General features: G+C 47.3%; 2 protein-coding genes across 8 annotated transcripts; both read left to right on the plus strand.

Moving 5' to 3' along the window:
* Positions 1 to 186: 186 nt before the first annotated feature.
* Positions 187 to 18,365, plus strand: ZC3H11A (zinc finger CCCH-type containing 11A). Of its 7 annotated transcripts, XM_084301760.1 has the most exons (19): positions 187 to 281; positions 5,575 to 5,630; positions 6,633 to 7,084; positions 7,446 to 7,639; positions 7,842 to 7,961; positions 8,733 to 8,856; positions 9,290 to 9,493; positions 10,072 to 10,191; positions 10,694 to 10,774; positions 11,069 to 11,179; positions 11,909 to 11,971; positions 12,230 to 12,331; positions 12,535 to 12,600; positions 13,117 to 13,608; positions 13,832 to 13,908; positions 14,603 to 14,792; positions 15,435 to 15,601; positions 16,016 to 16,077; positions 16,617 to 18,365. In XM_084301760.1, exons 4-19 carry the CDS (start codon positions 7,586 to 7,588, stop codon positions 16,876 to 16,878), a joined length of 2,295 nt encoding a protein of 764 aa, XP_084157886.1. In that variant the 5' UTR covers positions 187 to 281; positions 5,575 to 5,630; positions 6,633 to 7,084; positions 7,446 to 7,585; the 3' UTR covers positions 16,879 to 18,365. The 7 variants fall into 7 exon arrangements, with proteins under 7 accessions (XP_084157886.1, XP_084157885.1, XP_084157888.1 ...); XM_084301759.1 differs by having other exon boundaries at positions 247 to 261; positions 862 to 7,084; XM_084301762.1 differs by lacking the exon at positions 187 to 281 and having other exon boundaries at positions 458 to 7,084; positions 14,612 to 14,792.
* Positions 18,366 to 18,447: 82 nt separating this feature from the next.
* SNRPE (small nuclear ribonucleoprotein polypeptide E) lies at positions 18,448 to 20,339 on the plus strand. Its single transcript, XM_084301765.1, has 5 exons — positions 18,448 to 18,578; positions 18,762 to 18,788; positions 19,212 to 19,274; positions 19,472 to 19,550; positions 20,076 to 20,339. The coding sequence occupies exons 1-5, from the start codon at positions 18,525 to 18,527 to the stop codon at positions 20,129 to 20,131; spliced, it is 279 nt and encodes a 92-aa protein (XP_084157891.1). The 5' UTR covers positions 18,448 to 18,524; the 3' UTR covers positions 20,132 to 20,339.
* The last annotated feature ends 3,172 nt before the right edge of the window (positions 20,340 to 23,511 follow it).

Raw genomic sequence — 23,511 nt, forward strand, 5'->3', positions numbered from 1 at the left:
CCCGCCCGCCAATTTATTTGGGGCCCGCCCGCGCCGCTTTTCTCCCCGCTGGGGGCGGTGCTTCCCGCTCACCACCTCCTGCTAGGCCGGGCGGAAGTGGGGGGGGTGAAGCCGAGCCGGCCGCCATCTTGGCCGCGGGAGCGCGGGGGGTGCCCGTATGTTGGGCGCCATCTTTGAGGCTGGCAGGCAGGAAAGCGACGGCCCGAGCCGCGGGGACGAGGTGGGACGGCGGCGGCGGCGGCCCTGGGCCCTTGGGGTTCGGTAAAAATCCCTGCTCGCCGGTAACTAGAGCCCTTCATAGACCAGCGGGGGGCGGGGGAAAGGCCTCCTGCCCGGCCCGGCTCCCCTCCGCTGCCCTGAGGGGGAGCAGGCCGCGTCCCGGGCCCTGTGGGTCGGGGTGCCCTGAGGGGAGGGGGGGGGGGGGGTGCAGGCCGCAGGGCCTGGAGGCAGGGCTGGGGGCTGGGGGGAGGGCTGGGGTGTTCCCCCTCCCCTGTATCAGCCCCTTCTGGGCCCTGTGAGACACAGAGCTGCTGCCCGGGGTTAGGCCCAAGGTCCCCTGTCAGGCCCGGGGCCGCCCTTCCCCTCGCCCTGCCCTTCCCTCCCGCTCCTGAGCCCTTCCTCAGGCCTTGCTGGGCCCTCTGTCCGGCTGTCTGTCCGTCCATCCGACCCTCTGGCCATCTGTCCCACCACCCTGCCCCGTCCCTGCCCTCTCCCTAGGGAAGCAAAGAGTCCTGGGGCTGCCTTCATGGGGGGGGGGGGGGTTAGAGGGGAGGTTCTGCTGAGAAAAAAATGAAAGATTTCCCCCTTAACGGGCGCCTTGCGAGTTCTTTCGAGTTCCAACCTTCTGCCTTCCTTCCGTAGCAGTGCCTCTAAGGGGTGCGCTGTAAGGCAGCCCTCATCTGGCGCGTTGCTCCTCCGTTCCCCCAAGGAACTGCCTTCAGGATCTGACTAACTCTGGATGCACCCGGTTGTCGCCTTAATTTCTCCTTTAGCTTGCTGAAAACAAGCCGGTTGGGTGACCTTTTGCGTTTCTCGCTTAAAATTTGGATCGAGGAGGTCTGTGTTTCCTTACGCTGATGTCCATGCTGAAGGTGCAGAAGGGTTCCGTGCTGTTGCTTGGGTCAGCCTTGTTGCCAGGTTCGGAATGTTTAGCCTACCGGTGCTTCGGTGCTGTTGGGCTGCACTCAGAGTGTGAGCTCTGGGCGTTATTTCTCAAATACTGCGTTATTTGAGCGTACAGACCCGAGAGATTCTGCGGAGAGGTGATTTAAGGCACGTCAGAGCCATCGCTGTGGCGTGTGCCAGCGTCGGACGCCCGTTCGAGTGATCGGGCAGAGCAGGTGAATTGAATTTGGTGCTGGGTGGCGAGGTGGTGTTGGGGGAAGAGCCAGGCTAAGGAGAGCTTCCTCTTGCTCTGCCCCTTCCCATCTCAAATGGCCGCTTCCTGGGGAAATGGGTTCGTTGGGAGGTTAACTACAACATTACAGTGAGGATGAGGAATCATCTTTAGTCCCGTAGGTATTTGCTGCTAGGCCACAGCGTTGATTTCAGAAATTGTATTTAAAAAAGGGAAAAGAAAGGAAAGATGTATTCTTTAACATACTCTCTTTTCTTGGAGAGTAGATGGAGGAGCTTCAGCAGTGCCCTTCCTCCGGAAACGATTCCCAGTGTCTGCTCAGACACTGAGGGGGAAAATGGAGGAGAGCCACCCGATAGAAATAAAGGAAAGAAGGGGTCACGGATTAAGGGAAAACCACTACATAAAAAATTGGTGCTCTCTAAAAACCGGTTAAGGGTTTGGGACCTGCAGGTGCTGCCTCCACCTGTGTGCGTTGCAGTCGTGCCTGTTGCCACTGAGCAAAACGGGGAGAGCTGCTTTGTCGAACGCGGCGTGTTAAAGCACGTGCCACTGCCTGGAAGAAAAGCACGGACTTCCCTCGTGTGGGACTTCTTCCCTAGCGATCTGTGGTTTACCTGATGGTTTCCCATAAGCTGAGAATGTTTAAAAGAAAAAAAAAAAAAAAAAAAAAAAACAACAAAAAATAACACCAACGTTGAGAGTGGCGAGGCAAATCCTCACCTGGGGACTGAGTCAGCGGTGACATCACCATGCGAAGCATTGTGTGCGCTTCGGGTCGGGGCTGCTATAAGCCTCGCAGCGGGGAGGGAGAGCAGATCCAGGGTGCCTCTGTGTCAGCCCTCTGCCCTGGTGGCTTCGTGAGCACTGAGAGTTTGACTCCTGTGTTCCCAGCTTTCGCTTCCGCACCTGCGGTGTGGCAGAGCCAGCGAGCTGCTTCCTCAGCTGGAAGAGGAAGAGGAGTGACCTCAACATTGCCGAGGTAAAGCAGAATTATTGAAAAGATTTGGCAAAGATGTGGGTTGTACCAGCGTGGCCGCTGCAGCTGCAGCAGATCCTGGAGCATTGGAGAAGATAGAGAGGGGTTTCTTCGTGAAAAGAATGCTGTTAAAAGTGTTTTCATGCCAGAAATTAGGACAAACGCCTCTGTTTGGACATCCTCTATTGACCTGGCACATTGGCATTACAGCGTACCTGGCACGCTGTTTGTATTTAAAAAAAAAAAAAAAAAAAAAAAAGGTATTTTAGAGGTATTTGAGTCAGGGCAGGCCAGAAACCTGCCTTGGCACTTCCACATCGCAGCAATGCTTACAGACCCTGCATCCTGGCTGCCAGGCCAGGATCTAAATCCGATGGTGCTGTTGGTAAACCGAAGCTTAGGAAGCACTTCTGGGTTTTTCTTTTCTTCCACGTGAATTTTTACCCTGTGAAGATGGTGTATTAAGCTATTTTCGTAACAACAAATAGGTTTAAAAGCAGTTTCAGTTTAACATCTACATACTTGGGTGTTATTAACAGAGCTTTGTATACTGAGCTGGTGCTTGGTAGGAGAAAACATAAATCTTACCTGGGAAACTCGGACTCCCCCAACTACATACTGCTATGAGGAAACTCAGATGTAAGAACACACTTAAATAACACCTCACCAGAGCTGCTGTGCTCCTGACCACCAAAGGCACCTTTTTCCAACACCGTCGTACTGGAAGTTGATTCAGACTGGCATTATGCAGCTGGTTCCATCCGTAACGTGTGACTGTACAGTGCTGTAAAAGAAATACTTTTTCACAGCTTTGGAGAAAGTGAAGCAGAGAAAACCACACATAACCACTGATACCTGGACCCCAAACTGCCACAGACTGACAGTGATGCCCACTGGATATCTCCTGATGCCCTGCTGCCTTCTGGCTGCTCCAGCAGAAGTCCCGTTTGAATTAGCCAGCAGGTCCCTCTGAGGGAGGGACTTTGCTAAAACTCCTGCCGTAGGAAGTATCCTACGGGAGCCAAGTTGCTAAACTGATGTGTGGTTTTCCCTTAACCCCCTCACCCCTGACTTTCCAGCTCCTGACGACGCTGCCAACGTGTGCAGTGTCACCGTGTGCCAACTACGTGCCAGCTGCCATGGTTTATATATTGTAAAATTAGTGATTTGGGACTTGTGAGCACTGAGAACAGGTTAGCAATTGCTTAAGAGCTTTCCTTGTGTCGCTCTGGGGCTGGGAGATGGGTGAAACATCTTAGGCTTGAAAGTGATTCCCTCCAGAATGACGTGCTCAGATCTGCACAACAGATCTGTCATTTTGGCCACCTTATTAGATCCCTGCTTGAGAGGTTGCTTGCAAGAATCGATTCCTCTTCATCTTGATGTGTCAAGCTAAAGACAAATCTGTGCCGAAGCACTGTCTGATCAGACGAGTGCCTCGGTTCAGGATTGTTCTTTGACAGCTACCGAAACACCAGGACGATCAGCGCCTTCAGAACAGATTGATTTGATCTTGAGGCTGTCACAAAACAGGTCCCTGAAGTGGCGCGCCTTCAAATAGAGCTGCTTGGGCCAGCAAGGAGCAGCTGTACGTGGCGGCTGCGGTAACTCGGGGCTCAGAGTCTGAGAGAGCGTGGTGAAAGGTGACCCCCAGCTGGCTGCTGGAGGAAGCTGAGGCAGCGTTCAGCTCTAACCTTTGCCTTCTTGGCTGGCATCTTTGCACTCCTGCTGTCAGTGGGTGTTGAGTGTCCTTCCCCCCAGCCTCAGAACGTGCCCTCAGATGTAGGCAGCGTTTAGCAGCTAGAATTCACTCAGATATAAAGAGTACAAATGATGCGTTTTCTGCTTTTGCTTTGGAGTTCTTAGCTTGAGGTTTTCCTGCAGGCCATGAGGTTTCTTGCAGCTGCAGGGATGAGTTCTGTTAGCAAGAGGCTGTTCTGTGCTTCGACTGTGGGAAGATGAATGGTTACGTGTGCACTGTTAAATATAACTTGACACCTAGCACACCGCACTTGCAGCCTGTGGGGTGCTTTAACAAGCAGGTAAAGCAGCAGAGGCTGTTTTGCAGCCGGGGTGATGCTGGGTGATTAAAAAGCAGGGGCAGAACAAGGAGTTTCTGGTGTTCATTCTTGCTTGTCATCCGAATCTCCACTTCTACTGTTCTTAAAAACAAACAAACAAAAAAAACAAACAAGGGGTAAGCATCTTAATATCTTTATTATAAATGGAAGGCACAAAACAGGCCAGCAACAGAGACTGTCCAAGAGAAATACTTTGTGCTTTATAAACAAACAAGGCAGTACCCTTAGGTGGGTGTGATAATCCTCCTCTAATGCGTTTTTGGAGTGCAAAAATAGATTTGTTCCTTTCTTGCTCTTCTCTCTGGGACAAAGGCAGAATAGGCAACTGCAAAGTTAGACCGGGGAGGTCAGTTTGTTCCATACTGAGAAAGACAAGCCTGTAAAACAAACTAGGCAGATTTTCTTTGTACTATTTATCTTCCTTCAGCAAAGGCAAAGCTTATGACACTTGTTGGTGTGTATTTCCAGACCCCCAGCTACTGGTACTGTAGCGCATCTCTAATTCTTTGGTACAAAAGGTTCAAAATCTCTTAATGCAAAAATTTTACCAGCACCCTGGAGAAAAAAAAAAGAAATCTAAAAACCTTACCAACTTCTATTACAGACCTGCTGAGTGCACCAGAGTTACTCATTTTTATTCAGGCTTTCGGGGGCAACTTCAGTTGGTTTAGCGCCTGGATTGCCGTGTTAGCAGATGTCAGTTTAAAAAAAAAAAAAAAAGCTTTTGAGGTCCTTTTTAAAATGAGACTGCTTTTTTGGAATTTAGGGCTGCGAGGTGTCCTTGGTTTTGCTTTCTTCCCATTCCTTAGACCAGATCCATTCAGATTCTGAACAGCGTTCCCGGGCTGTTCAGGAAAATGGAAGGCAACAAGCAAAATGATGAGCTCCTTGGGCAGTCAAAAGAGCTAAATCTGGAGAGTGTTTCGAGTCAAACTTCCATGCTAAAGGAGCACCAGTAATTGTTAGAAGTAGCTGCAGAGGAACCTGCATGGCACTGGGTGTGTTTCCGAAGGTGCTAAAGGTCCGAAGTGACAATTCCTGTCAATACTAAAGAAGAGAAGGAAACCTTGCACTTAACTACTGTTTTTATTCCCTTTGTCCAGCAGTCAAAAGCAGTAACTAATATGAGAACCCAACTTTTCCTCTCTTTATTTTAGATTTGGGAAAATTCCCTGCCAAAAAAATATTTCCTGGAAAATTCACTAGTGTTTGTGTGAGTAAAAGGTTCCAACCTTTTATTATTAATTTGTAAGAACTATTTCATCCACTTTTGTCCGGAAGAGTCAGAAATAATTTGCACAGAAATGTGCAGCGTTTTAATGAAAGGATTCAGAATCACTCTAATTTGAACTTTATCTGGTCTGGTTGCAGGTTTTGTGACATTTAGTGTCTTTTTAAAAAAAAAAAATAATCAAAATTTCTGACTTCATATCAGAAAAAAGAGAAAAAAAATGCTTGTGGCTAAATAAAATCTGTTGCAGCTCTGCTCATCGAAAAATCATTGGCTGTTAAATTGGACCTAAGTCGTCTTCTCTAACCTTTCATGATCCTGCAGCAATGGATGATGATGGATATATGGATTAGGGAACAGCACGTGATGGCAAACCTGTGGTATTTGCTACAGCGCAGAAAGAAAAACCAAATTGCTTCCAAAAAAATCAAACTAATTCAAAATCCTTGGTATCATGCAGCCATGCCACTGGCAAAGTGAGCATTCCCCTGCCTCTCAAAGCTTGCTGTACCCTTGATCTGCTGTCTTCCTGCTGTTAATTGATTGCAACTCTACGTGTCTGATCAGGGCTACGAGTTGTTCTCGATATGGAGATCATACAACATATACTGTGCACGCTTGTGTGTATAGATATGTTTATCCTGTATGCATGTACATACGTATGCATATTTGTGTGCTGGCCCCCAGATCACTCATGTTACAAAGCATCGGCCTCGAAGGCATACTCATCCAAATCTTTTGTAGAGCCTCCATTTTTTTCTAGTTCCCTCAAAATGAGAGAATTTTTTCGCGCTCTCTGTGTCGAAAAGGCAAAAATTCTGATTGTCACTGTCGCTCTCGCTAACTTTCTCTCACTCCCTCCTTGTGTGTGTATAAGCACAGATGTGTGTATGCGTATGCACATCTGTGGCTTTATATGCACTGGTATGTTTTTTGCTGTACAGGTAATAAAGACGGGGAAAGGTTTTTGTGTTTTCTTAATAGGTGAAGAAATCTTGAAGACCAGAGATTGGAACATACTGAATTTTAAATTAAAAAAAAAAAAAAAAAAAAAAAGTTAAATTGTCCGGCTGTGGAAGATGGAGCCTCATTTTTGCAGCCACTTTGAATCACGAGTTCATCTCTAAATGCGCTGGGTTTTTTGTTTTTGTTTTGTTTTGTTTTTTTTTGGTTTTTATTTTTTTGAAGAGCTAACTAACCCTGGCTGTCTCCAGTCTGAGAGAGCATTCAAATGGACTTGCTTCCTCCATTAGTTATAAGCTGTTTAAAAGCGCATCCTATGTTTGAATTGTGGATGAGAGGTTCCCTTGGCAAAGTGAGGAGGAAAATTCTTCCTACCCCTTTATTATTAATTCACGGATTCAGTCTTGGTTCGGCCTACAGGAGAAGTTAACTGGAAGTCTTTGAAGATCGATAACTTTGCTGAGGTTGTCCAGGTAGGTGAAATCGAAGACCCACAGTGCCTGGAATGTGCTGTTTAATGCGTCCTAACTGTGTTCTAGAGAAGTTATTTGTAGCCATAGTTGATTATTGACTTGCATGTATCATCAGGTGGTTTTTTTAAGAAGTGACTCCGTTTTTGGGCTTCCAGATGTGCTTCAAGTCATATTATTGAGGATGTCGAAGAGAACGCTTGCTGACAAAGCTCCTGGCAGCTTTACAGAGCTTTAATATTGTGTTATTTCATGTAACAGCTGATTTCAAGGCTTTGCTCTCCTCGAGAGACTAATTTGATTAACTGAAGAAAGCTGGAAAACTGTTCATTCCTCATTATTTTTCACTTGTTACTTTCTTTAGGGTTACTTTTAAAAAGAAGATTTCACTGATCACAAGCCAGTAGAAGACTTTCAGCTCAAGCAAGGGTGAAGACAGCTCTCTCCAAGAGCAGAGGAAGTCCCTGTGGAGAGAACCCGAGCTTGTTACCAGAACTCGTCGGCATGTCTAAACAAGGAGATGATTGCTACTTCTATTTTTATTCTACCTGTACCAAGGTATGGCTGGCTTTCCTTTGCTTTGCTTTTTTTTTCCCTATTTTTTTCAGGAAGGAGTAGATTAGGAGGAGGAAGCACACTGGTCTTTGGTTAACTTGAGAACCAGATAGATTCTGAATTCAATTGTAGCAACATTAGGCAGCAGCATGGCCATTTTTGAGGCTGTGCTACATTTTCCTTGTTGGTTTCCTTTTGGTTCCAGGGAGACAACTGTGCCTACCGCCACTGCGAAGCTGCTCTGGGCAATGAGACAGTCTGCACGCTGTGGCAGGAGGGTCGTTGTTTCAGGAATGTCTGCCGATTCAGACACATGGAAATTGACGTGAGTGCCTAACGATGTATTCTCAAAATAAATCAACAAAAGCATTTTTCAGTGCCGTAGGTGTGCTGATTGTGCTTTTGCAGGATAGATTCGTTTGCTTTAAAATCATACTGGTTTCTGTTACCAAGAGAGGGGGTGGGAGGAAGCAGAGGGAAATAAAATCAATGCCTTAGGTATGTCTTAGCAAGATATTTTTAATTTTTTTTTATTAGATGCTGACAGTTTTCTCAACAGATGCAGAATAACTGTTAAATAGACTGCTAAAACCTGCTGGAGCAGGGGGGTAATAAACAGGCTGTTCTATCCTCATGGGAGAAGGCTTGATAATGAACTATCAGGTCTCTTCTGACCCACAGTCCTTCAGATAACGCTGTTCTAGCTGCCTGGGGTAGGAAGTGGGGAAAGTTAAAGGTGCAGAAGAACTGAGTCTCTGAGAAGTAATTCTCGATAGAGTTAACCTAGGCAATTTCAGATGTTCTTTTTCCCTCTGAATAATCCTAGTATAATCCTAGGTGTATTAGTTTAACCCACCCTCAACTGATGTCTGAGAGTGCCTGTCTTCTCAAACTGAATGATGACCAATCTAAATGTGCATAGTGGTTACAGCTTATGCAAACTTTGTGAATATGCCCAGAAATACTGCACTTAACTGAGAAACTGACCTGATGTTTCAGCACTGTGTTGTGACAGCTGTCATGATCTGGAGCTGTGCATCTCTTTGCAAGCCTCAGGTGCATGTTATCACGAGCTTTTCTTTCTTTCTGTCTTCAGAAAAAGCGCAGTGAGATTCCCTGCTACTGGGAGAACCAGCCGGGAGGCTGTCAGAAAGCCAACTGTGCTTTTCATCACGCAAAGGGACGTTACATCGATGGACAGTTCTTACCACCGAGCAAGAGTGAGTTTAGGTCCTTTTTCTTTAAGCACTGAAGAATTAATTTTGAGTATTACTCAGTGGGTGCCAATCCTGTAGGGGGCATCAGGTAACTGTTCATTTGTGAGTGCAGGAAAAGGTCTGCGGTCATAGGTGGTCACTTAAACCGAGTGTACTGCTGGTGTTTGTTTTCTGCTTTCGTGCTCAGCTTCTCTTTGCTTTGTGTGATGTTTGCCTTGCAGTTTGCTTCCTGTTGTTTCATCTTTTGCTGGGTGGTAGGGAGATGTGTTGTTGTTCGAAGGGAAGTCATTGTTCACGGTGTAAGCAGTGATGGGATGGGCAAAAGGAGATGCTGAATTCATTGTCTGTGCACGTTATCTGCCTTTGCTACCATCTCTTTGCATTGTGGTCAAAGTTTTAAACTGCCATATTACCGATGATCCTCCTCTTCCTCTAGCTACACTGCCAAGTCCGCCTGAGTCCGCGGACGATGATTTGAAAGTGGCTCAGATGTCACTGCAGCAAAACAAACTTTCTGTCCAGTCAAATCCCTCTCCACAGCTAAGGGGGGTGATGAAAGTGGAAAACTCTGAAAATGTCCCAAGCCCTACACACCCTCCAGTTGTAATCAATGCTGCAGATGATGATGAAGATGATGATGGTGAGCATGTTTTGGTTCTTGGAAGGAATTTGTGCTGTAAATGATTGTGTAAATCTTTGGTTCTTGGAAGGAATTTGTGCTGTAAATGAATGTGTTAAATCTTTGGTTCTTGGAAGGAATTTGTGCTGTAAATGAATGTATAAATCACAGATGACCTGAGGTCTGACTAGCGATAGGGCAGGCAGTCTGGTCAGGTCACTGGTGGCTTTGTCTGGCAGTCAGTGGACAGAACATGAAATGTTGGAGGAAAGCTTAGAACCACTCCTGGCTTTAGCTGGTCTGTTGTGTAAAGTTCTATGTGAAACTGGGAAGGAAATTTCCTTTTTCTGTCTGAAGAGCAATGTGTTGTGTAGTAGTTAAAGCTGCAGAGAGAACCTAGAGTCCTAGATGTTTTGTCCTAGTGTATTCTACTTATGAGTTCATCTGGTCAGTGTAGCTGTTTAAAAAAAAAAAAAAAAAAAAAAAAAAACAGCAACAAAGTTTTTTATATGAACCATGGGCTGAAGTGTCACTGCATGAGCTACGTAATCATGAACAATCTGGTCTATGCATAACTGAATCGATTTTTTCCCCTTCAGACCAACTTTCTGAGGAAGGAGAAGAGACTAAAACTCCCGTCCAGCAACCAGCTGCAGAAGGAAAAAATGGATTACGGGTGATTTCCACTCGGAAAGCCAGTTCTACTACTACTAAACAAGGTATTCCAGCACCTTAGTAGGATAAATCGGAAGAACTTGACAGTTAAGTCAAAAGCAGTGTGGTGTAAAAACACAACAAAATGTAGGGGTGCTGAATGGACTCAGTTATTTCCATGATCTCATTTCTGCCATTAATACCATCATGTGCCCATTGGGTCAGAAAGGTGAACTCCTTTTGACTTTTGGAGAACAAAACAGGGCCACATCATGGAGTTTAAATGGCTGCACGTGCAGCCTTGCAACCACTGTTGATAAGCCATATCTAATGATAGAGGGATCTAATATCATGTAATTGGATTAAAATTAAAACTACATTTTTAACCCTGAAGGATGAAAGGAGGGGCAAAGTGCCATTGGTTCTATGGCTCTTTCACTTGTGAGGAGTGTTGACAGGCTTTATTCAAAATACTTCAGAAAGTTCCTGAGCGCTAAGAAGCCTGAGGACCTGTGGTCCTCAGTGAGTGCCTCTAAGCCCGTCTCATTAACTGTTTCCTGTTTTCAGAGGGCAGTCTGAATTTTGGAATAAAAACACTTGAGGAAATCAAATCGCAGAAGATGAAGGAAAAAAATAAGAGACACGGTGGTGAGTTCATATTCCCTACTTTCTTATCCTGTTCACGGCAGGTGATGGTGACTGGGAGCTGCTTGAGGGACAGACTTCCATTTTTAGCTGGGGGCATCAAGCAACCTGATTCTCAGCCAGCTGGTATTCTAGATGGGAGTTCAAAGGGCAACCAGAGGCAAATTAGTCACCTCTCTTATTTACATGCTCTGCTTGCTGTATTTTTGACAGTAACAAATAATTTAAAGTTTTTTGTTCTTTGTGATAGTTTTTTATGTTGGGTAAACTTCCTTATGTTTTGGTTGCTCTGAACAGAAGGTTCTTCAAGATCTTCTCTTCCTCCCGTTGATTCTGTGATTTTTCCCGCTCCAGAAAAGGAAAATGTCCGGACAGTGGTGAGAACTGTGACACTGTCTTCAAAGGAAGGTAATAATGAATGCTTTTGTTTTGATTTCATTACTCCTACACTGGAGGGCTAAGCAATAATTAAAACAACTCACCCATGTTAGCCTTCTGGTGCTGCCTTCTGTTCAAAACGTGCTTTTATGCATAAAGTCCCTGATTGTACTGGAAAGATTTGGTGCTCAGGTTAAATGCAGTGGCAGGAGAAAAAAAAAGTGTCAGTATGCCAATAAGGGGGATAACTGAGAAACAGAAGACTAACGAGAAGAAAGAGCTGTAGAAGACAGTGCTATATAAGAAGCAATTTCCGAAGCATTAAAGAGGCTGACAGTGGCAGGTGTGGACACAGTATGACAGGAGTTTGTGTATAAGTTGTTTAGAGCTGTGCAAATGCCTTTTAAAGGAAAAAAAGTGTGGAAGTACTTTTACTCGTAGACATTCACCTTAGAAAGGAATATTTCTCAGCATTTGTACCTAATAATATTCTGCTTGCTTATGCAGCTTTGTTCTGCACAAAGTATAGCTGTCAAGCAGACTCAGATTCACTCTCTACTATCTCAGCTGGAATTTGAAGCAAGCACTGAGACTATTAATATTTTTTTTCTATGTAAATTATAGTTAAAATATGAATTTGTGTGGTTTAGCTGTCAAAACAGTGTATGACTGGGGTTTTTTGGACATGGGCTAAGAGGATAATATTTCTGTTGGCTAATGGTTTCTGTGAAATAGAAAAAAAATTCCCTTTTGTTTTAGGGGAGGAACCTGTGGTTCGACTAGATCTTGCTGATAAACAAGGAAAACGGAAAGCCTCTGCAGGTAAGAACTTTTTATGAGCTGTTACGTAGGTGCTGCCTTCTATATATGACTGCATTAAAGAGTATTTTTGATGTATGAAAGGAAAATACATTGCAGTGGAGATCTGTGACTGCAGAAATGGCAAAAAAAAAAAAAATCATTTAGCAGCTGAAAGGCAATTCTCTGAAAATATGCTTGAAAAATAGAAGTTTGTTGTTGACTGTTCTCAAACCTTTCTGCAAAGAAATGTTCTTACAGTATTCCTTGTTTTCTCTGAAGCTGATGTAAGCGCCCCTCCAGTGAAGCGCAGCCTTGCTGAAAGGCTGGGGAAGAAGGTAGAGGCTCCGGGAAATGCTGACAAAGCACCCAAGAGAGGTACAGGTACTAAACGGGCATCTGGATTGGATTCCTGGGTTTTGTATTTAGTCTTTCTGTTTGTCCTTTTCCAATGATGTTTCTTTTTGCATGTTGGCTGAGGTTGTAATCACTGGGATTCAAAGTTACCTTTCCTGTCTTATTTTGAAATGTGAACCTGAAGTTGACATTATGCAGCCTCCCTAATTCGTTCTTTTTCTGTTTTGCAGTTCAAGTTCCCAAGCCTCTGAAGGACAGACTAGGATTGCCTCCTAAACAGACCAGTCCTGACAAAGGTAACAGCTAGATATTGAATATGCTTTCTCCTCCTTCCTTTCCATGAACTTGGACTGTTTTCATACATCCCTAAAAATCAATTTAAACGAAAACAAAGAACTGATGCCTCTTGCTTGAGTGCTGAAGCTCTTCTGACAGCCACTATCAGAAATCTGGCTCTAGGTGTGTGTTTATTTTCCGCTTGTGCCTTGTCAAGGTTTTTAGCTGCTTCTGTGAGCCATTACATACAATTAGAATAGAACCACTGCCAGGAGCAGGAATTTGAAATGCAGTCTGAAAAAGTAATAAAGCAAAGCAGCATTTCTGTGTAGCAGTTCTCTCTGGATAGGGCTGGTCTTCAAAATACAAGTGGCTCAGAGGAGGAGAATGTTGTTCTAAGGATGTTGTTCTAAGATACGTTATTGGGAACACTCAAGATTAATTTTCCTTAGTGCTCTGACAAATTCTGGAGACTTAAAATATTGCTGGACTCTCTTTAAATGTTGGTGCTTCTCCTCATTTCTTGATGATGACAGGGAAGGCTGCTAAGCCGAAGGGAGAAATCCATGTGAAAACACTGGAGGAAATACGTCGCGAGAAAGCTCTTCAGAGGCGCGAAACTCAAGCCAAAGCCGAGGCTGAAGGGCATGGTAAAACTGAAGATTCCAGTGCAGGGGCAAGACCTGCTCATGCAGGTCGCATCAAAACTTTCTCTGAAGCCTTGTCCGAAAAAAAGAATAATCGCTTGGTAGAAGAGAAGAAAAAAGCAGGAGAATCCCATACCAAGATCAAAATTCAGGGTGAGTCCAAGAAGCAGCTCGCTCTGTCCGGGCCCAGCAAAGGGCAGGCGAAGGAGCTGGCAGGAAAAGTCAAACCAGAAGGAGAAGTGCGTGTTAAAACCTTGGAAGAAATTAAGCGTGAGAAAGCTCTGCGGATGCAGCAGAATGAAGGAAATGTGCCAGCTCCCTCAGTACAACCCGGACCTGCCCCAGCAGAGCAGAAATCGTTACGGAGCACAAAACTAACAGGTAATAAGATGCTTTAATGCCTGCCCCAGTGAGGTGCTTCCCATATTGAGCAAGTTCAGTTTGCTCAGGATCTGCTTCATGGGTAAATGCTGAATGGATTGCACATTGTAGCCTTTCTCTCTCTCTCTCATGGGACACAAGGAATAAATGCACAAAGGCAACAAGTACCCAGCTTTCTTTATTTCTGCTGTTGACAAAACTCTTTTTTTGTCTTTTTTTAAAGCACCTGAAAAAGAAGAAAAGAAGGCAGTGGAATTGAACCGGCCTTTTCCTAAACTTTCCTCTGCATCTGATGTGCAGGTGAGTCCTCTGTGAAGACACACATATATTTGTACAATATCTGATAATTCTGACAAGTTTTGTTACTCAAGAGGGTATGCCACCCTCTTGAGTGTGTTCTTACCCTTCAGCATCTGGTAGGAGCTGCAGTGCAGTCTAAATCCTATTGCCAGCAGCATTTCCAGACAACTCTGTAATCCTCAAACTTGGAATCAGTCTGTTTATACCACAGCGAACAAGAAACCCTGTTAGCACCAGCTGAAATCTACACAGTTAACGTGGAGGGAATTCTTTTTGTCCTTAGTGACTTGATCTGTCAGACATGAAGGATTTAATACAGAAGGCCAGAATTCTGTGTTCAAGGAAATCAATCAGTCAGTGGATACTGTGTAGGGGAACTTGTATGACTTTCTGCTGCTTAAAAAGAATGTGATAAATAGATGTACAGCAGAGCACCCTAGCTGTTTAAAGAAGCTTGCCATAGTGGAAATTGCAGATATGTGAGACTGTTTCCATAGTAAAGCATGGCTCTTGTTACAGGCAGAATTTTATGGAAAAAAAAAAAAAAAAACAACAGTAACCTGAACGAGATTAATATGCTGTTCCACATCGAGACCATTTTGGAGGGATTGCTGATCAGATTTTCTTAACGAAATCTCCACGGATTTTTTTTTTTTTTTTGTCTTACTCATGCACTGCTTTTCTTTCCTTCTAGCCCACTCAGCAGAGTGGAACTCGTAAATGTCAAGCAAAGAGCAGTGAGGAGAGACTGTGGGAGAAGCGGCAACAGAGAGAGCAAGAGAAGCTTCGGAAGGAGGAAGCTGCTGTCGAATCTACTGCTGGCTCCTTTGATACTGAACCAGCAGGGAAAGAGGCAGCTCAATTTCAGGACCAGGAAGCTAAAAGTAAGTGTTGAAGGTTAGAGTTACTTCGGTTGTCTTCTGAAATACAGACAGAAGATGACAATTCTCATGCTGTAACTCTGCCTGGGTGCATTTTGCCACACGATGCTACGAAGCGAAGTGTGTACTTTCTTTTTCTTAGTTCATTTCTTTTCCTGTCAGCTAGATGTTAGGTAAGGAACGGGAGACTAGAAAATGATACTACAAATTTGGACTTTGTAGAACAACTTAATAACTGTGGGACATCACTGCAGGGGAGAGGAAGCTGGTACAACAGTTGCATACACTCTTGTCCTACTATAACTGCTGCTTTTTCCTTTCCTAGAGGGAGCAGGACTTTAAATATAAAAGCTGTCCATATTTGTGAACCTAGCTTGCATTTAGGATTGCTCTGTGTCTGAGGTTTCCCTTGCCCTGGATTATTATTTACTGTAGCTATTGGGTTTCTTTGTTCCTTTGTATGGATTGTTGGTAGACAGAGTTTACTACGTGGAAAACATTCCTGAGAATCCAGGCAATGGCGGTGTAATTGTGCTGGCCAAATGCATTTAACTGTGTAGAAGGACTGTGGAAATGATTAAGAGAACCTGGACTTTTCTTGAGGCAGAGCAAGACTGTATCAGTTCTCTCTTCCTTTTACTCTAGCCAACTTTACGACGTCTGCGAAGCCTTCTGATGGGAAAGTCACTTCCCCCAAGAAGAAGGCACTGAAACGTAAGGCACCTGGGAGTTATCCCTCTGCCGTAGCAGCTGTGAAACCACTGACTGCCTTTGCTGACACGATGGGACCTCCAGCCAAAAGAGCAGCCATGGTAAGGCCAGGGCCTAATGCAGAGATGGATCCCTTGTAAAATTTCTACCCTCCTCTGGGACAAAAGGTGGAAAACTCAAACGTTCTGCAGGCCTTCTGTTTCCTTTGAAATCCAGTAGCTGTCTCCAGGATGCTTGTAGAACCCTTCTGTATTTATGAGATGAATGGCACTCTGTAACTGGTACTCTGATGCTGTGATTTCTCTGGTGTGGGGGATTTTGTCCATTAATGCTGTGTTCTTAAAAGACACAAGATCATGAGTAACCTCCAGGTGAATGTGAACTTTCTTCAGGAGCACCTTGGTTTTGTATTTTGGCCACGGCTCCGCAATGCCAGAGGAGAAGCAGCGTGGAGGAAAAAGCTATTAAGGAATCTTTTACCCATGTGTCATAAATACTGTTTTGCTGCTTTCTAGGGTGTTCCAGACATGCCGGAGCGCGTCCCAGCCACCAGACTTGAAGAAAATCCCCAAAACAGGTGACGACCCCAACTTGTTCTTTTTCTTAATCAGTGTATATCCCCAGGGAAACATAAGTTCTGTCACGTGTGGGAAAAAATGAGGGTTCTGAGATAATTAAAGCCAAAATCCATCAAAGGAATAAGTCACCTGAAACCACTTTCTAGCAGCTAGCAGGAATGCTTAGACTTTCTTTAAATGCTGCAAGTCAGCACAGCTTTCCAGTGACTTCTTGGGTTGTCTGAATACCTGAATGAGGATGAGGTGAAGTTCTACTTCCTCGTGAGGTGGTAGATGATGAGTAGTGTCCTCTGCCTTTTGGTCCTCAAGAATGCCACCTCAACTCCAGGTGCCCTGGCTTCACAGATAAACCCCCAGACTGAAAAATGTACCTGGTAACACATCGGGCTCTAAATGTAGCCCTGGGTTGATTGATAACAATCCCTGTGTAAGGTTGAAGCGTAGGAGGGCTTGCCTACAGTTTTAAGAGCCGTTTGCAGAAAAGGGATTTCCCGTTAAGAAATGGCATATCCTGATTGTTCTTTCTTGCTCTCCCAAGACCTGAAGCGCGTCTTGGAAGCCAGGCAAGATCTGTGGAGCAGATGGAAGTCTCGAGCTCGACCTCAGCTTCTTCCCAGCTAGAAGAGGCACGGACGCGCCGGCTGAGTTCCACCGGGAATGCGCCCTTATCTGCGGATGAGGATTTTGAGAAACTACTTTGGGAAATCTCGGGAGGCAGACTGGAAGCCGAAATCGACTTAGACCCAGGGAAGGACGAGGATGACCTCCTCCTTGAACTCTCCAAGATGATTGACAGTTGAACTGCGTAGTCCTAGGGTATAATTAAAAAAAAAAAAAAAAAAATTTAAAACTGTTCTTCTTGTTGGATACCCCGAGGTGATCCTTTTTCTAACTGAGGCTTTGCAATGAGACTTAAAGCACAGTCCGAACTGGTAGAAATTGGCAGGATCTGCACTCAGTTGTCCTAAATTTCCCTGCTGGTCAGAGTTAAGGTCTTGTGCATCCGTTCTGTAACTACAGGTGGCTACCTTCGATATCGAGAGGACAAAGCACTTCTTTTGGCACAGAAAGATCTCCATCAGCACGCTGTGGTGGCTGCAAATCGATCTTCTGATGGAGCGATGCTCTGAAGGCTTAAACATAAAGCTTCTTCCTTCCTCCCCCCTTGGCACAACTCGATGTTGGGCACATTGCGAAGCTTCGGTGTTCTGATTTCTCGGACAGTTGATAGCCAAATCCTGGAGTTACTATGTCAACTCTTGACTTTTACTCGTGTATGCCATTGTTTTGACTGTACCCGTGTCAGATGATGAAGCTGTAGGGGTGGGAGGGAGCAGAATCGTTATTCCAGTGTGTTGTGGACCAAACTTGCTGCCAGGAGTGGGGGTGGGGGTCAGCCCACCCAGCCTTACTTTCAATTATCAGGGAGGATCAAATGGTGAAAAGCAGCAGCTCTGCCATGCAGCTCCCCTACCCCCACTCCCTTCTCTTGTGCTGTACCAAAGTTCCCCCAAGCTTTGGTTGGTGCTTTTTGCTGGTGTGAGGAATCCGGGGCGAGCAGTCAGGACTCTGCTGCGGTCACGGGGTCGATGAAGGGTTGTTTAAGTGCCTCTTGGTTTTAAAACTTGCTCCCCTGAGCTGCTGGCTCTGCTGCCTGCTACAGCAAATGTTCGGGTGCCATCAGCATCGCGCTTGGGCGTGGGCACTGACCCTGCGGAGGACGGAGCTGAGATTCGGGTGTATTGTGTACCCTGCCACCAGCCATCGTTTTTTTTTTCCCCTAGCAGATGAAATTTGAATTATTTTCCGAACTTTTCGCAGAATGGTATGATTTGTGAAGCTGTGGGGGCCCTCAGGCATTTGCTGCTGGCAGAGGAAAAGCGCTTGTTGAATTTGTTGTAAATACTTCATGTTTGGACAAAACCACGCGTCTCTGTGTGTGTGTGTGATTGTGCTGTGACGCCCTGGCCCCACCAGGGAAAACCTCCGCCGACGAAACTGCTGCTGGAGCTCACGCAGGCCTTCATCGTGCCGAAGGACTTCCCGGGGACTTCTGCCGGCTCAGAAATGGGGGAGAAAAAGCAAAATCAGGAGGAGGAGAGCTCAGAGACTGCGCCCACCTGCCCTCGCTTTCCCTTCACCCCAAGCCCTGTTCTACCATCAGCCTCCGCTGCCTGCGTTGCTGGGCTTTCGCGTGCGCCATTGCTCCTGTACATATTTTATCCCTTTTTTTATATATATTTGTAACCTATTTAATGCCCCCCCCCCCCCCCCCCCCCCCCCCCCCCAATAAACCTGCGACCATAGAGACGCGGTCCTCCCGGCTTCCTAGAGCGGCCCTCCACTCCGCGGTCCTCCAGCATCCCAGCGCCCCTTGCGCGCGCTCCCGCCCGCCCTCAGCGGCTTCCGGCGGCGGCGGAGCGGGAGCGGCGAGGCGGCGGCAGCCATGGCGTACCGCGGGCAGGGCCAGAAGGTGCAGAAGGTGATGGTGCAGCCCATCGTATCCTTCCTGCGGCCGGGGGGTGCCGGGGAGGTGGGTGGGGGGCGGCTCGGACCTCAGGGGGCTCGGATCTGGGGCCCTAGGGGCTCGGCCCGGGCCTTGAGGCCTCGCTGTGGGGTTTGGGGCCTTGTCCCGGGCCTGGAGCTGTCGTCCCCGTGCTGAGCCCTTAACGCAGCGCCCCAGAACCTCATCTTCCGCTACCTGCAGAACGTGAGTACCGCGGGGAGGGGGCGGGGATGGGGATTTGGGGGGTGTGGGGGGAGTGGGGAGGGTCTGGGGATTCCCCTCGCTGAGTTTTCGGCTCCTGGCCGTGTCCCGGGACGGGTTTGTGGGGGATGGAGAGCTGTGCGGCGTGCTGGTGGGCACAAGGAGCCCGGCGTTTCCCCCTCGTGTAGCCGGGCGTGCAGGGGTGTTCCCTTGTGACTGGAAACGTGTTCTTCACCAAACGTGTAGTATTCACCCGATGGTATAACGCTAAAATGTCAGATTGCTCATTGAAACTGCCCCTCAGAGTTGCTCCTCGGAGCGTTTGGGAGCTGTCGTGGCTGTGGCTAGCAGGTATTTCTGAACACGAGAGAGAACAAAACTGCTCAGTGTTTGTGGCCCGACTTACTCTCCTCCTTCGTTCTGCAGAGGTCGAGGATCCAGGTGTGGCTCTATGAGCAGGTGAACATGCGGATAGAAGGCTGCATCATCGTGAGTATCCGCACGTCCCTACATTATATCTTTTGTTTTCCCTCAATCACAATTCTGTTTTTTGGTCAAGAAAAGCTATCACAAGGAAAAAAATTGTACTTCTCTAATAAGTAGTCTTCGTTGTCCGGCCAGGATCAGCAAAGCTGATGATGGTTTGTGGTGGTGCTGAACTAATTGCCCTTGTTGCTGACTCCTAGGGCTTTGATGAATACATGAATTTGGTGCTGGACGACGCAGAGGAGATTCACTCCAAGACAAAATCGAGGAAACAGCTGGGTAGGTCGTGTGTCTGTGCAACCTGAGCGACGCGCGCTCTGAAACCTGCCTGGGTGAGAGGTGCCAAAAGTGTGATGAGCCTTGATGTGGAAGTTCAGTGAGCAATTTCTGGCTACATCGCTGTCCCTGATGATTTTTGAGCTGGAGGTTTTGCTGAATGAGGGAGAATCTGTCCCTGCCTGTTCAGCTGCACCTGAAGCCTGTGGCCCTGGGCCGTTCTCACACTTGCTGTGATCTCTGAGTCGAGGCAGGAAGCCACAGTGGCTGCGGTGTTTATTTACCACCTGCTGCTGGGCAGAAGCAGCGCTGTGGGCCCAGTGCTGGGGTTTTCAGCAGGGACAGCGTGTGCTGGAACGGGGACGGTGGCTGGGGTGCGACTTGGGAGCGTGGAGCAGCCAGCAGGGAAGATACTCTATGTAACGAGCAAAACCCTGCTCAACCACACGAAATACTTGCTGAAAACACGAGGTTATTTACAAATTCTGGGCTCTCCCTAATCCCCTCGTTCCCTTCTGTGTGTTGCAGGTCGGATCATGTTAAAAGGGGACAACATCACCCTCCTACAGAGCGTTTCCAACTAGAACTTTCTGTTACAACGAAGGTGGCCGCCCTGCTGCGGAGTGCCTGAGTGCCAGGGGAACGTGGCCTGCTGGCTGATAGGAAGTTATTTGTTACTGGGGTTGCATGCTGAGGTAAAAAGTCCTTCCTTTGTGTGGGAGCAAGTTTTTTGTAGCTTGAAACAATACATGATGTATTTCCCAAATAAACGTTTTTCACATTAACTGTAAACGGAAAACAGAAATCTGCTCATTTTCAGTCCTGGCCTTCTGTGAGTGGAGAAGGGGGACAAATACTGAGGTGTGGGCTTTTCTTTTCCTGCGGATCTGATAATTTCCTGATAATGATCTGTGCTTTCTTGAACATTATATCTGCATGATGAGGCCAGGGTGGACTCCTTCAGGGTACGGGAGCAGGGTGCTAATGAGGGTGTGGGAGATCTTGCATACAATTGCAGCCCTTTGTTGCTGCAGTGACAGGTTCCTCAGATGCTTTCTAAATAAGATAAAGAGGGTTTAACTTCTTGAGAATCGTTTTGGGGGTGTTTACTGTGGATCAATCAGTAGAAGTATCTTAGTGGGGCCGTGAGGGATTTGGGGCTGTGGAGCAGTAACCCCGCGTTCACAAGTGTTGTCAGATAAATCTCCCGATCAGAGAGTGAGAGCGGGCAACTGGCTTGGATTAAATCTGTCACTTCGTGCTGTTTTGGACAGAGCCTGCAGATTAAACCCTTGTGCTCCTCAATAAGCTGGGCTATCAGATGGGGCGGCTGGGTTTTTATCATTTGATTTATTCTTTTATCCATTTGGGGATCTGTCTGTTCTCTTTAAGTTTCCCCAAGAGAGCTGAGCTGCTTGGTGCATCGACCAAAGAGAAGTTCCCTGGCTTACCTGGGACAACCAGTCCCCTCCTTGTTTTTCTGATCACAAAAAATAAAGAAGGAAAACCAAATGTTGACTGTAACTCGGAGACTAAGATTACCTGAACAGAGAGAAATGAATTTTGATGCGCAGGCTGTGCTAGAAATCTGTTAATCAGCTTTCAGTTTTTCAAAACTTCAATTTGTGTGTCGTAATAATGAAATTTAATAAATTCAAGGTGGGAGATAAATTCTTTTCTGAAAGGGAAGGACAGAAATACGAGTCTTGAGCCGACCTGGTGCAGTTCTGCCATTCTGAGAAGTGATAGAGCAGCAGTGTCACAGCAGACGTTCACGGTAAGAAGCCTTTGAGGGGCAGCGTGACACAATTATTTGGCTAAAGCAGCCTGAGCTGTACGGCCTGCTGCTGGGATCGGGAACTCTAAGTTGTGTTCAAGCTGCTGAGCCCTTCCACCATGTAGTACAGAAGTAACGTGCCCGTGTCATTTGGGCATGGGAGGCACTGAGTGTCACAGCAGTGGGCACGTAGGGAACAAAACAGCATCTTGTGAGGTCCTCTGCTTTTTATTTCCTCCTCATTTTGCCAGCTGGAGCTTTCAGGAGGGGCAGAGGGAGGCTGTCCCAGGCTGTGGGTCGGGTGTTACAGGATATTCATGATGCAGTGCTTGTCAAATTTACCTGCCTGCGTCTCCTGTTACGGGCAGATTGCGGCCTTGAGGTTCTTTATCTAAAGTTGCAGGCTCTCCTCGAGGTACTGACTTATTCTTTCCAATTTTATATGGAAAATCCCATGCAGGTACGGGGTTAGGAAGAGGTTATTTAACAGAGGAGCTGTTGCATCACATCACTTGGGTCCGGTTTATCCAGCGCTCCTGACAATGAAGTAAGGTTGGCTCGGAGCCTGCAAGGCTCTGTTCTGGGGCTTTGTGCGCGGCTGCTTTTTGGGGAGAGTGGGACATTAGGAGAAAGAGCTCGTCCTTATCAGCAGCGCTGCTGCCAACTCCAAATTGTGCACTTCGAGGCTCCGTAATGCCTCCTAGAGCTCCTCTGCTCTCTGATATTATCAAATTAGTGCGAACCAACGTCAATATTGGAGTAGGCTGATGATGGGAGGAAGGAAGTCCAGGCTAATCAGCTCTGAAGCATCTCCTGATAAGGGCCCAAAATAGGCAGTCATTATGTGCCTGGGGAAGCTGCAGAAAAAAAAAAATAATAATAATAAAATAAATGAGAAGCTCCCCAGCAGGAAGCCACAAAAACTGCAGAAAGCCTGCAGGAGAGTCCGAGCATGTGTGGAGGGCCAGGAGGAAATCCAGCCCCATTGTCTGAGCGAGCGTTGTGGTTGCAGCTTCTGGGCATCAGCAGCCCCCAGATGGGGCACGAAACCAATCCTGGCTTTGCCCGGCTGCCTTCCCGAGAAGCACTTGCCCGTCCTCCTAAAAAAAAACCACGGGACTGCCTCATGGAAATGCTCGCTGATTGCTTTTTTTCAGCCTGATTCCTTCTGAAACATCTCGGTGCCCGGAGCTGGCTGCACGAGGGAGCCTTGGACAGAAGGGGGTGCTGCGGGCTCGGCCAGCTCCCTGCCCCTCCAGCCAAGTGGCGCAAAGCTCGGCAGGAACACGGCGTTCCCCAGCCTCCAGGCGGCTTCGCTGGCTCCCAAACAACCTGGCAGAAAGCTCCGAGCCGGGCGGCAGCCGCACGGGGTGCCCTGCTCCTGCGGGGGATGAGGAGGAGCAGAAGGCTCCGTTCAGCCTGAGGAGGAGCAAGGTAGAGTGAAGGCGTGCAGCTGGGCTTTCCGCTGCTCCAAGCCTGTTGCTGTGTTTGCTTTCGCAAGCTGTACTTTTCCCTAGCCTGCTCGTTCCTTTCCCTCCCGGGCAGGGGCTGGGGGAGAGGGGGGAGTGAAGGCGTCTTGTGAAGAAATCCCTCCAGGTGACGTTCTCGGGTGGCAGCGGGGTGCGTTGTGGCAGAAACACCGCGCAGCAGTGCCCACAAAGCTCCCGTGCTGGAGGTCACCAGGGAAAACTTTCTTAAACCACCAGCGCTCAGCCATCTATCACCAGCTGGCGGTCGGTGTAGGAACCACCTCACCTTCCCCTCGTGGCTCTCTCAGAGAAATCGAGCGAATTCTTTCTCAAAAAGGGAGCGCTCGAGACCGGTTTCTCCACTAACGATGGCACAAGGTACGTGACAGGGATCTCCACCACGCGGCGTTCCAGCTGGAGAGCGTTGCCTTGCCTGTGGCAGCCAGACGCCAGCCCTCTGGGGTCCAGGTGGGGCTGCTCAGCGCTGGCTTTGGGTTTTTCTCAAAGCTGTGAGCATCTTCAGCAGCGTAAATGTTTGTGTCAATGTTTGTGTCTGCTTTCTCCGCCTGTGGCTTCGGGCTTCTGGGAAAAAAAGGCTGCATTTCTTCCCTCTTGCACTTGGGAATTCCTCGCCCTGGCCCAGCCCAGTCCTTTCGTGGGATGCGGCTCCGTGCTTGTGAAACAGCCCCCGAGGAGGGAGGCAGAGTGCTCCCAGCTT

This window comes from Netta rufina (assembly GCF_964035555.1).
Source record: "Netta rufina genome assembly, chromosome: 26".
Taxonomy (NCBI): Eukaryota; Metazoa; Chordata; class Aves; order Anseriformes; family Anatidae; genus Netta; species Netta rufina.

What these genes read in the sequence shown, in the direction of transcription:
- ZC3H11A (XM_084301760.1), top strand. Translation starts at nt 7,586, where the DNA reads ATGTCTAAACAAGGAGATGATTGCTACTTCTATTTTTATTCTACCTGT. An exon ending in AAAACGGAAAGCCTCTGCAG is followed by an intron (nt 11,972 to 12,229) that starts GTAAGAACTTTT and finishes TTTTCTCTGAAG; the next exon opens with CTGATGTAAGCGCCCCTCCA. An exon ending in ACGGAGCACAAAACTAACAG is followed by an intron (nt 13,609 to 13,831) that starts GTAATAAGATGC and finishes CTTTTTTTAAAG; the next exon opens with CACCTGAAAAAGAAGAAAAG.
- SNRPE (XM_084301765.1), top strand. Translation starts at nt 18,525, where the DNA reads ATGGCGTACCGCGGGCAGGGCCAGAAGGTGCAGAAGGTGATGGTGCAG. An exon ending in TCTTCCGCTACCTGCAGAAC is followed by an intron (nt 18,789 to 19,211) that starts GTGAGTACCGCG and finishes TTCGTTCTGCAG; the next exon opens with AGGTCGAGGATCCAGGTGTG. An exon ending in AAAATCGAGGAAACAGCTGG is followed by an intron (nt 19,551 to 20,075) that starts GTAGGTCGTGTG and finishes TGTGTGTTGCAG; the next exon opens with GTCGGATCATGTTAAAAGGG.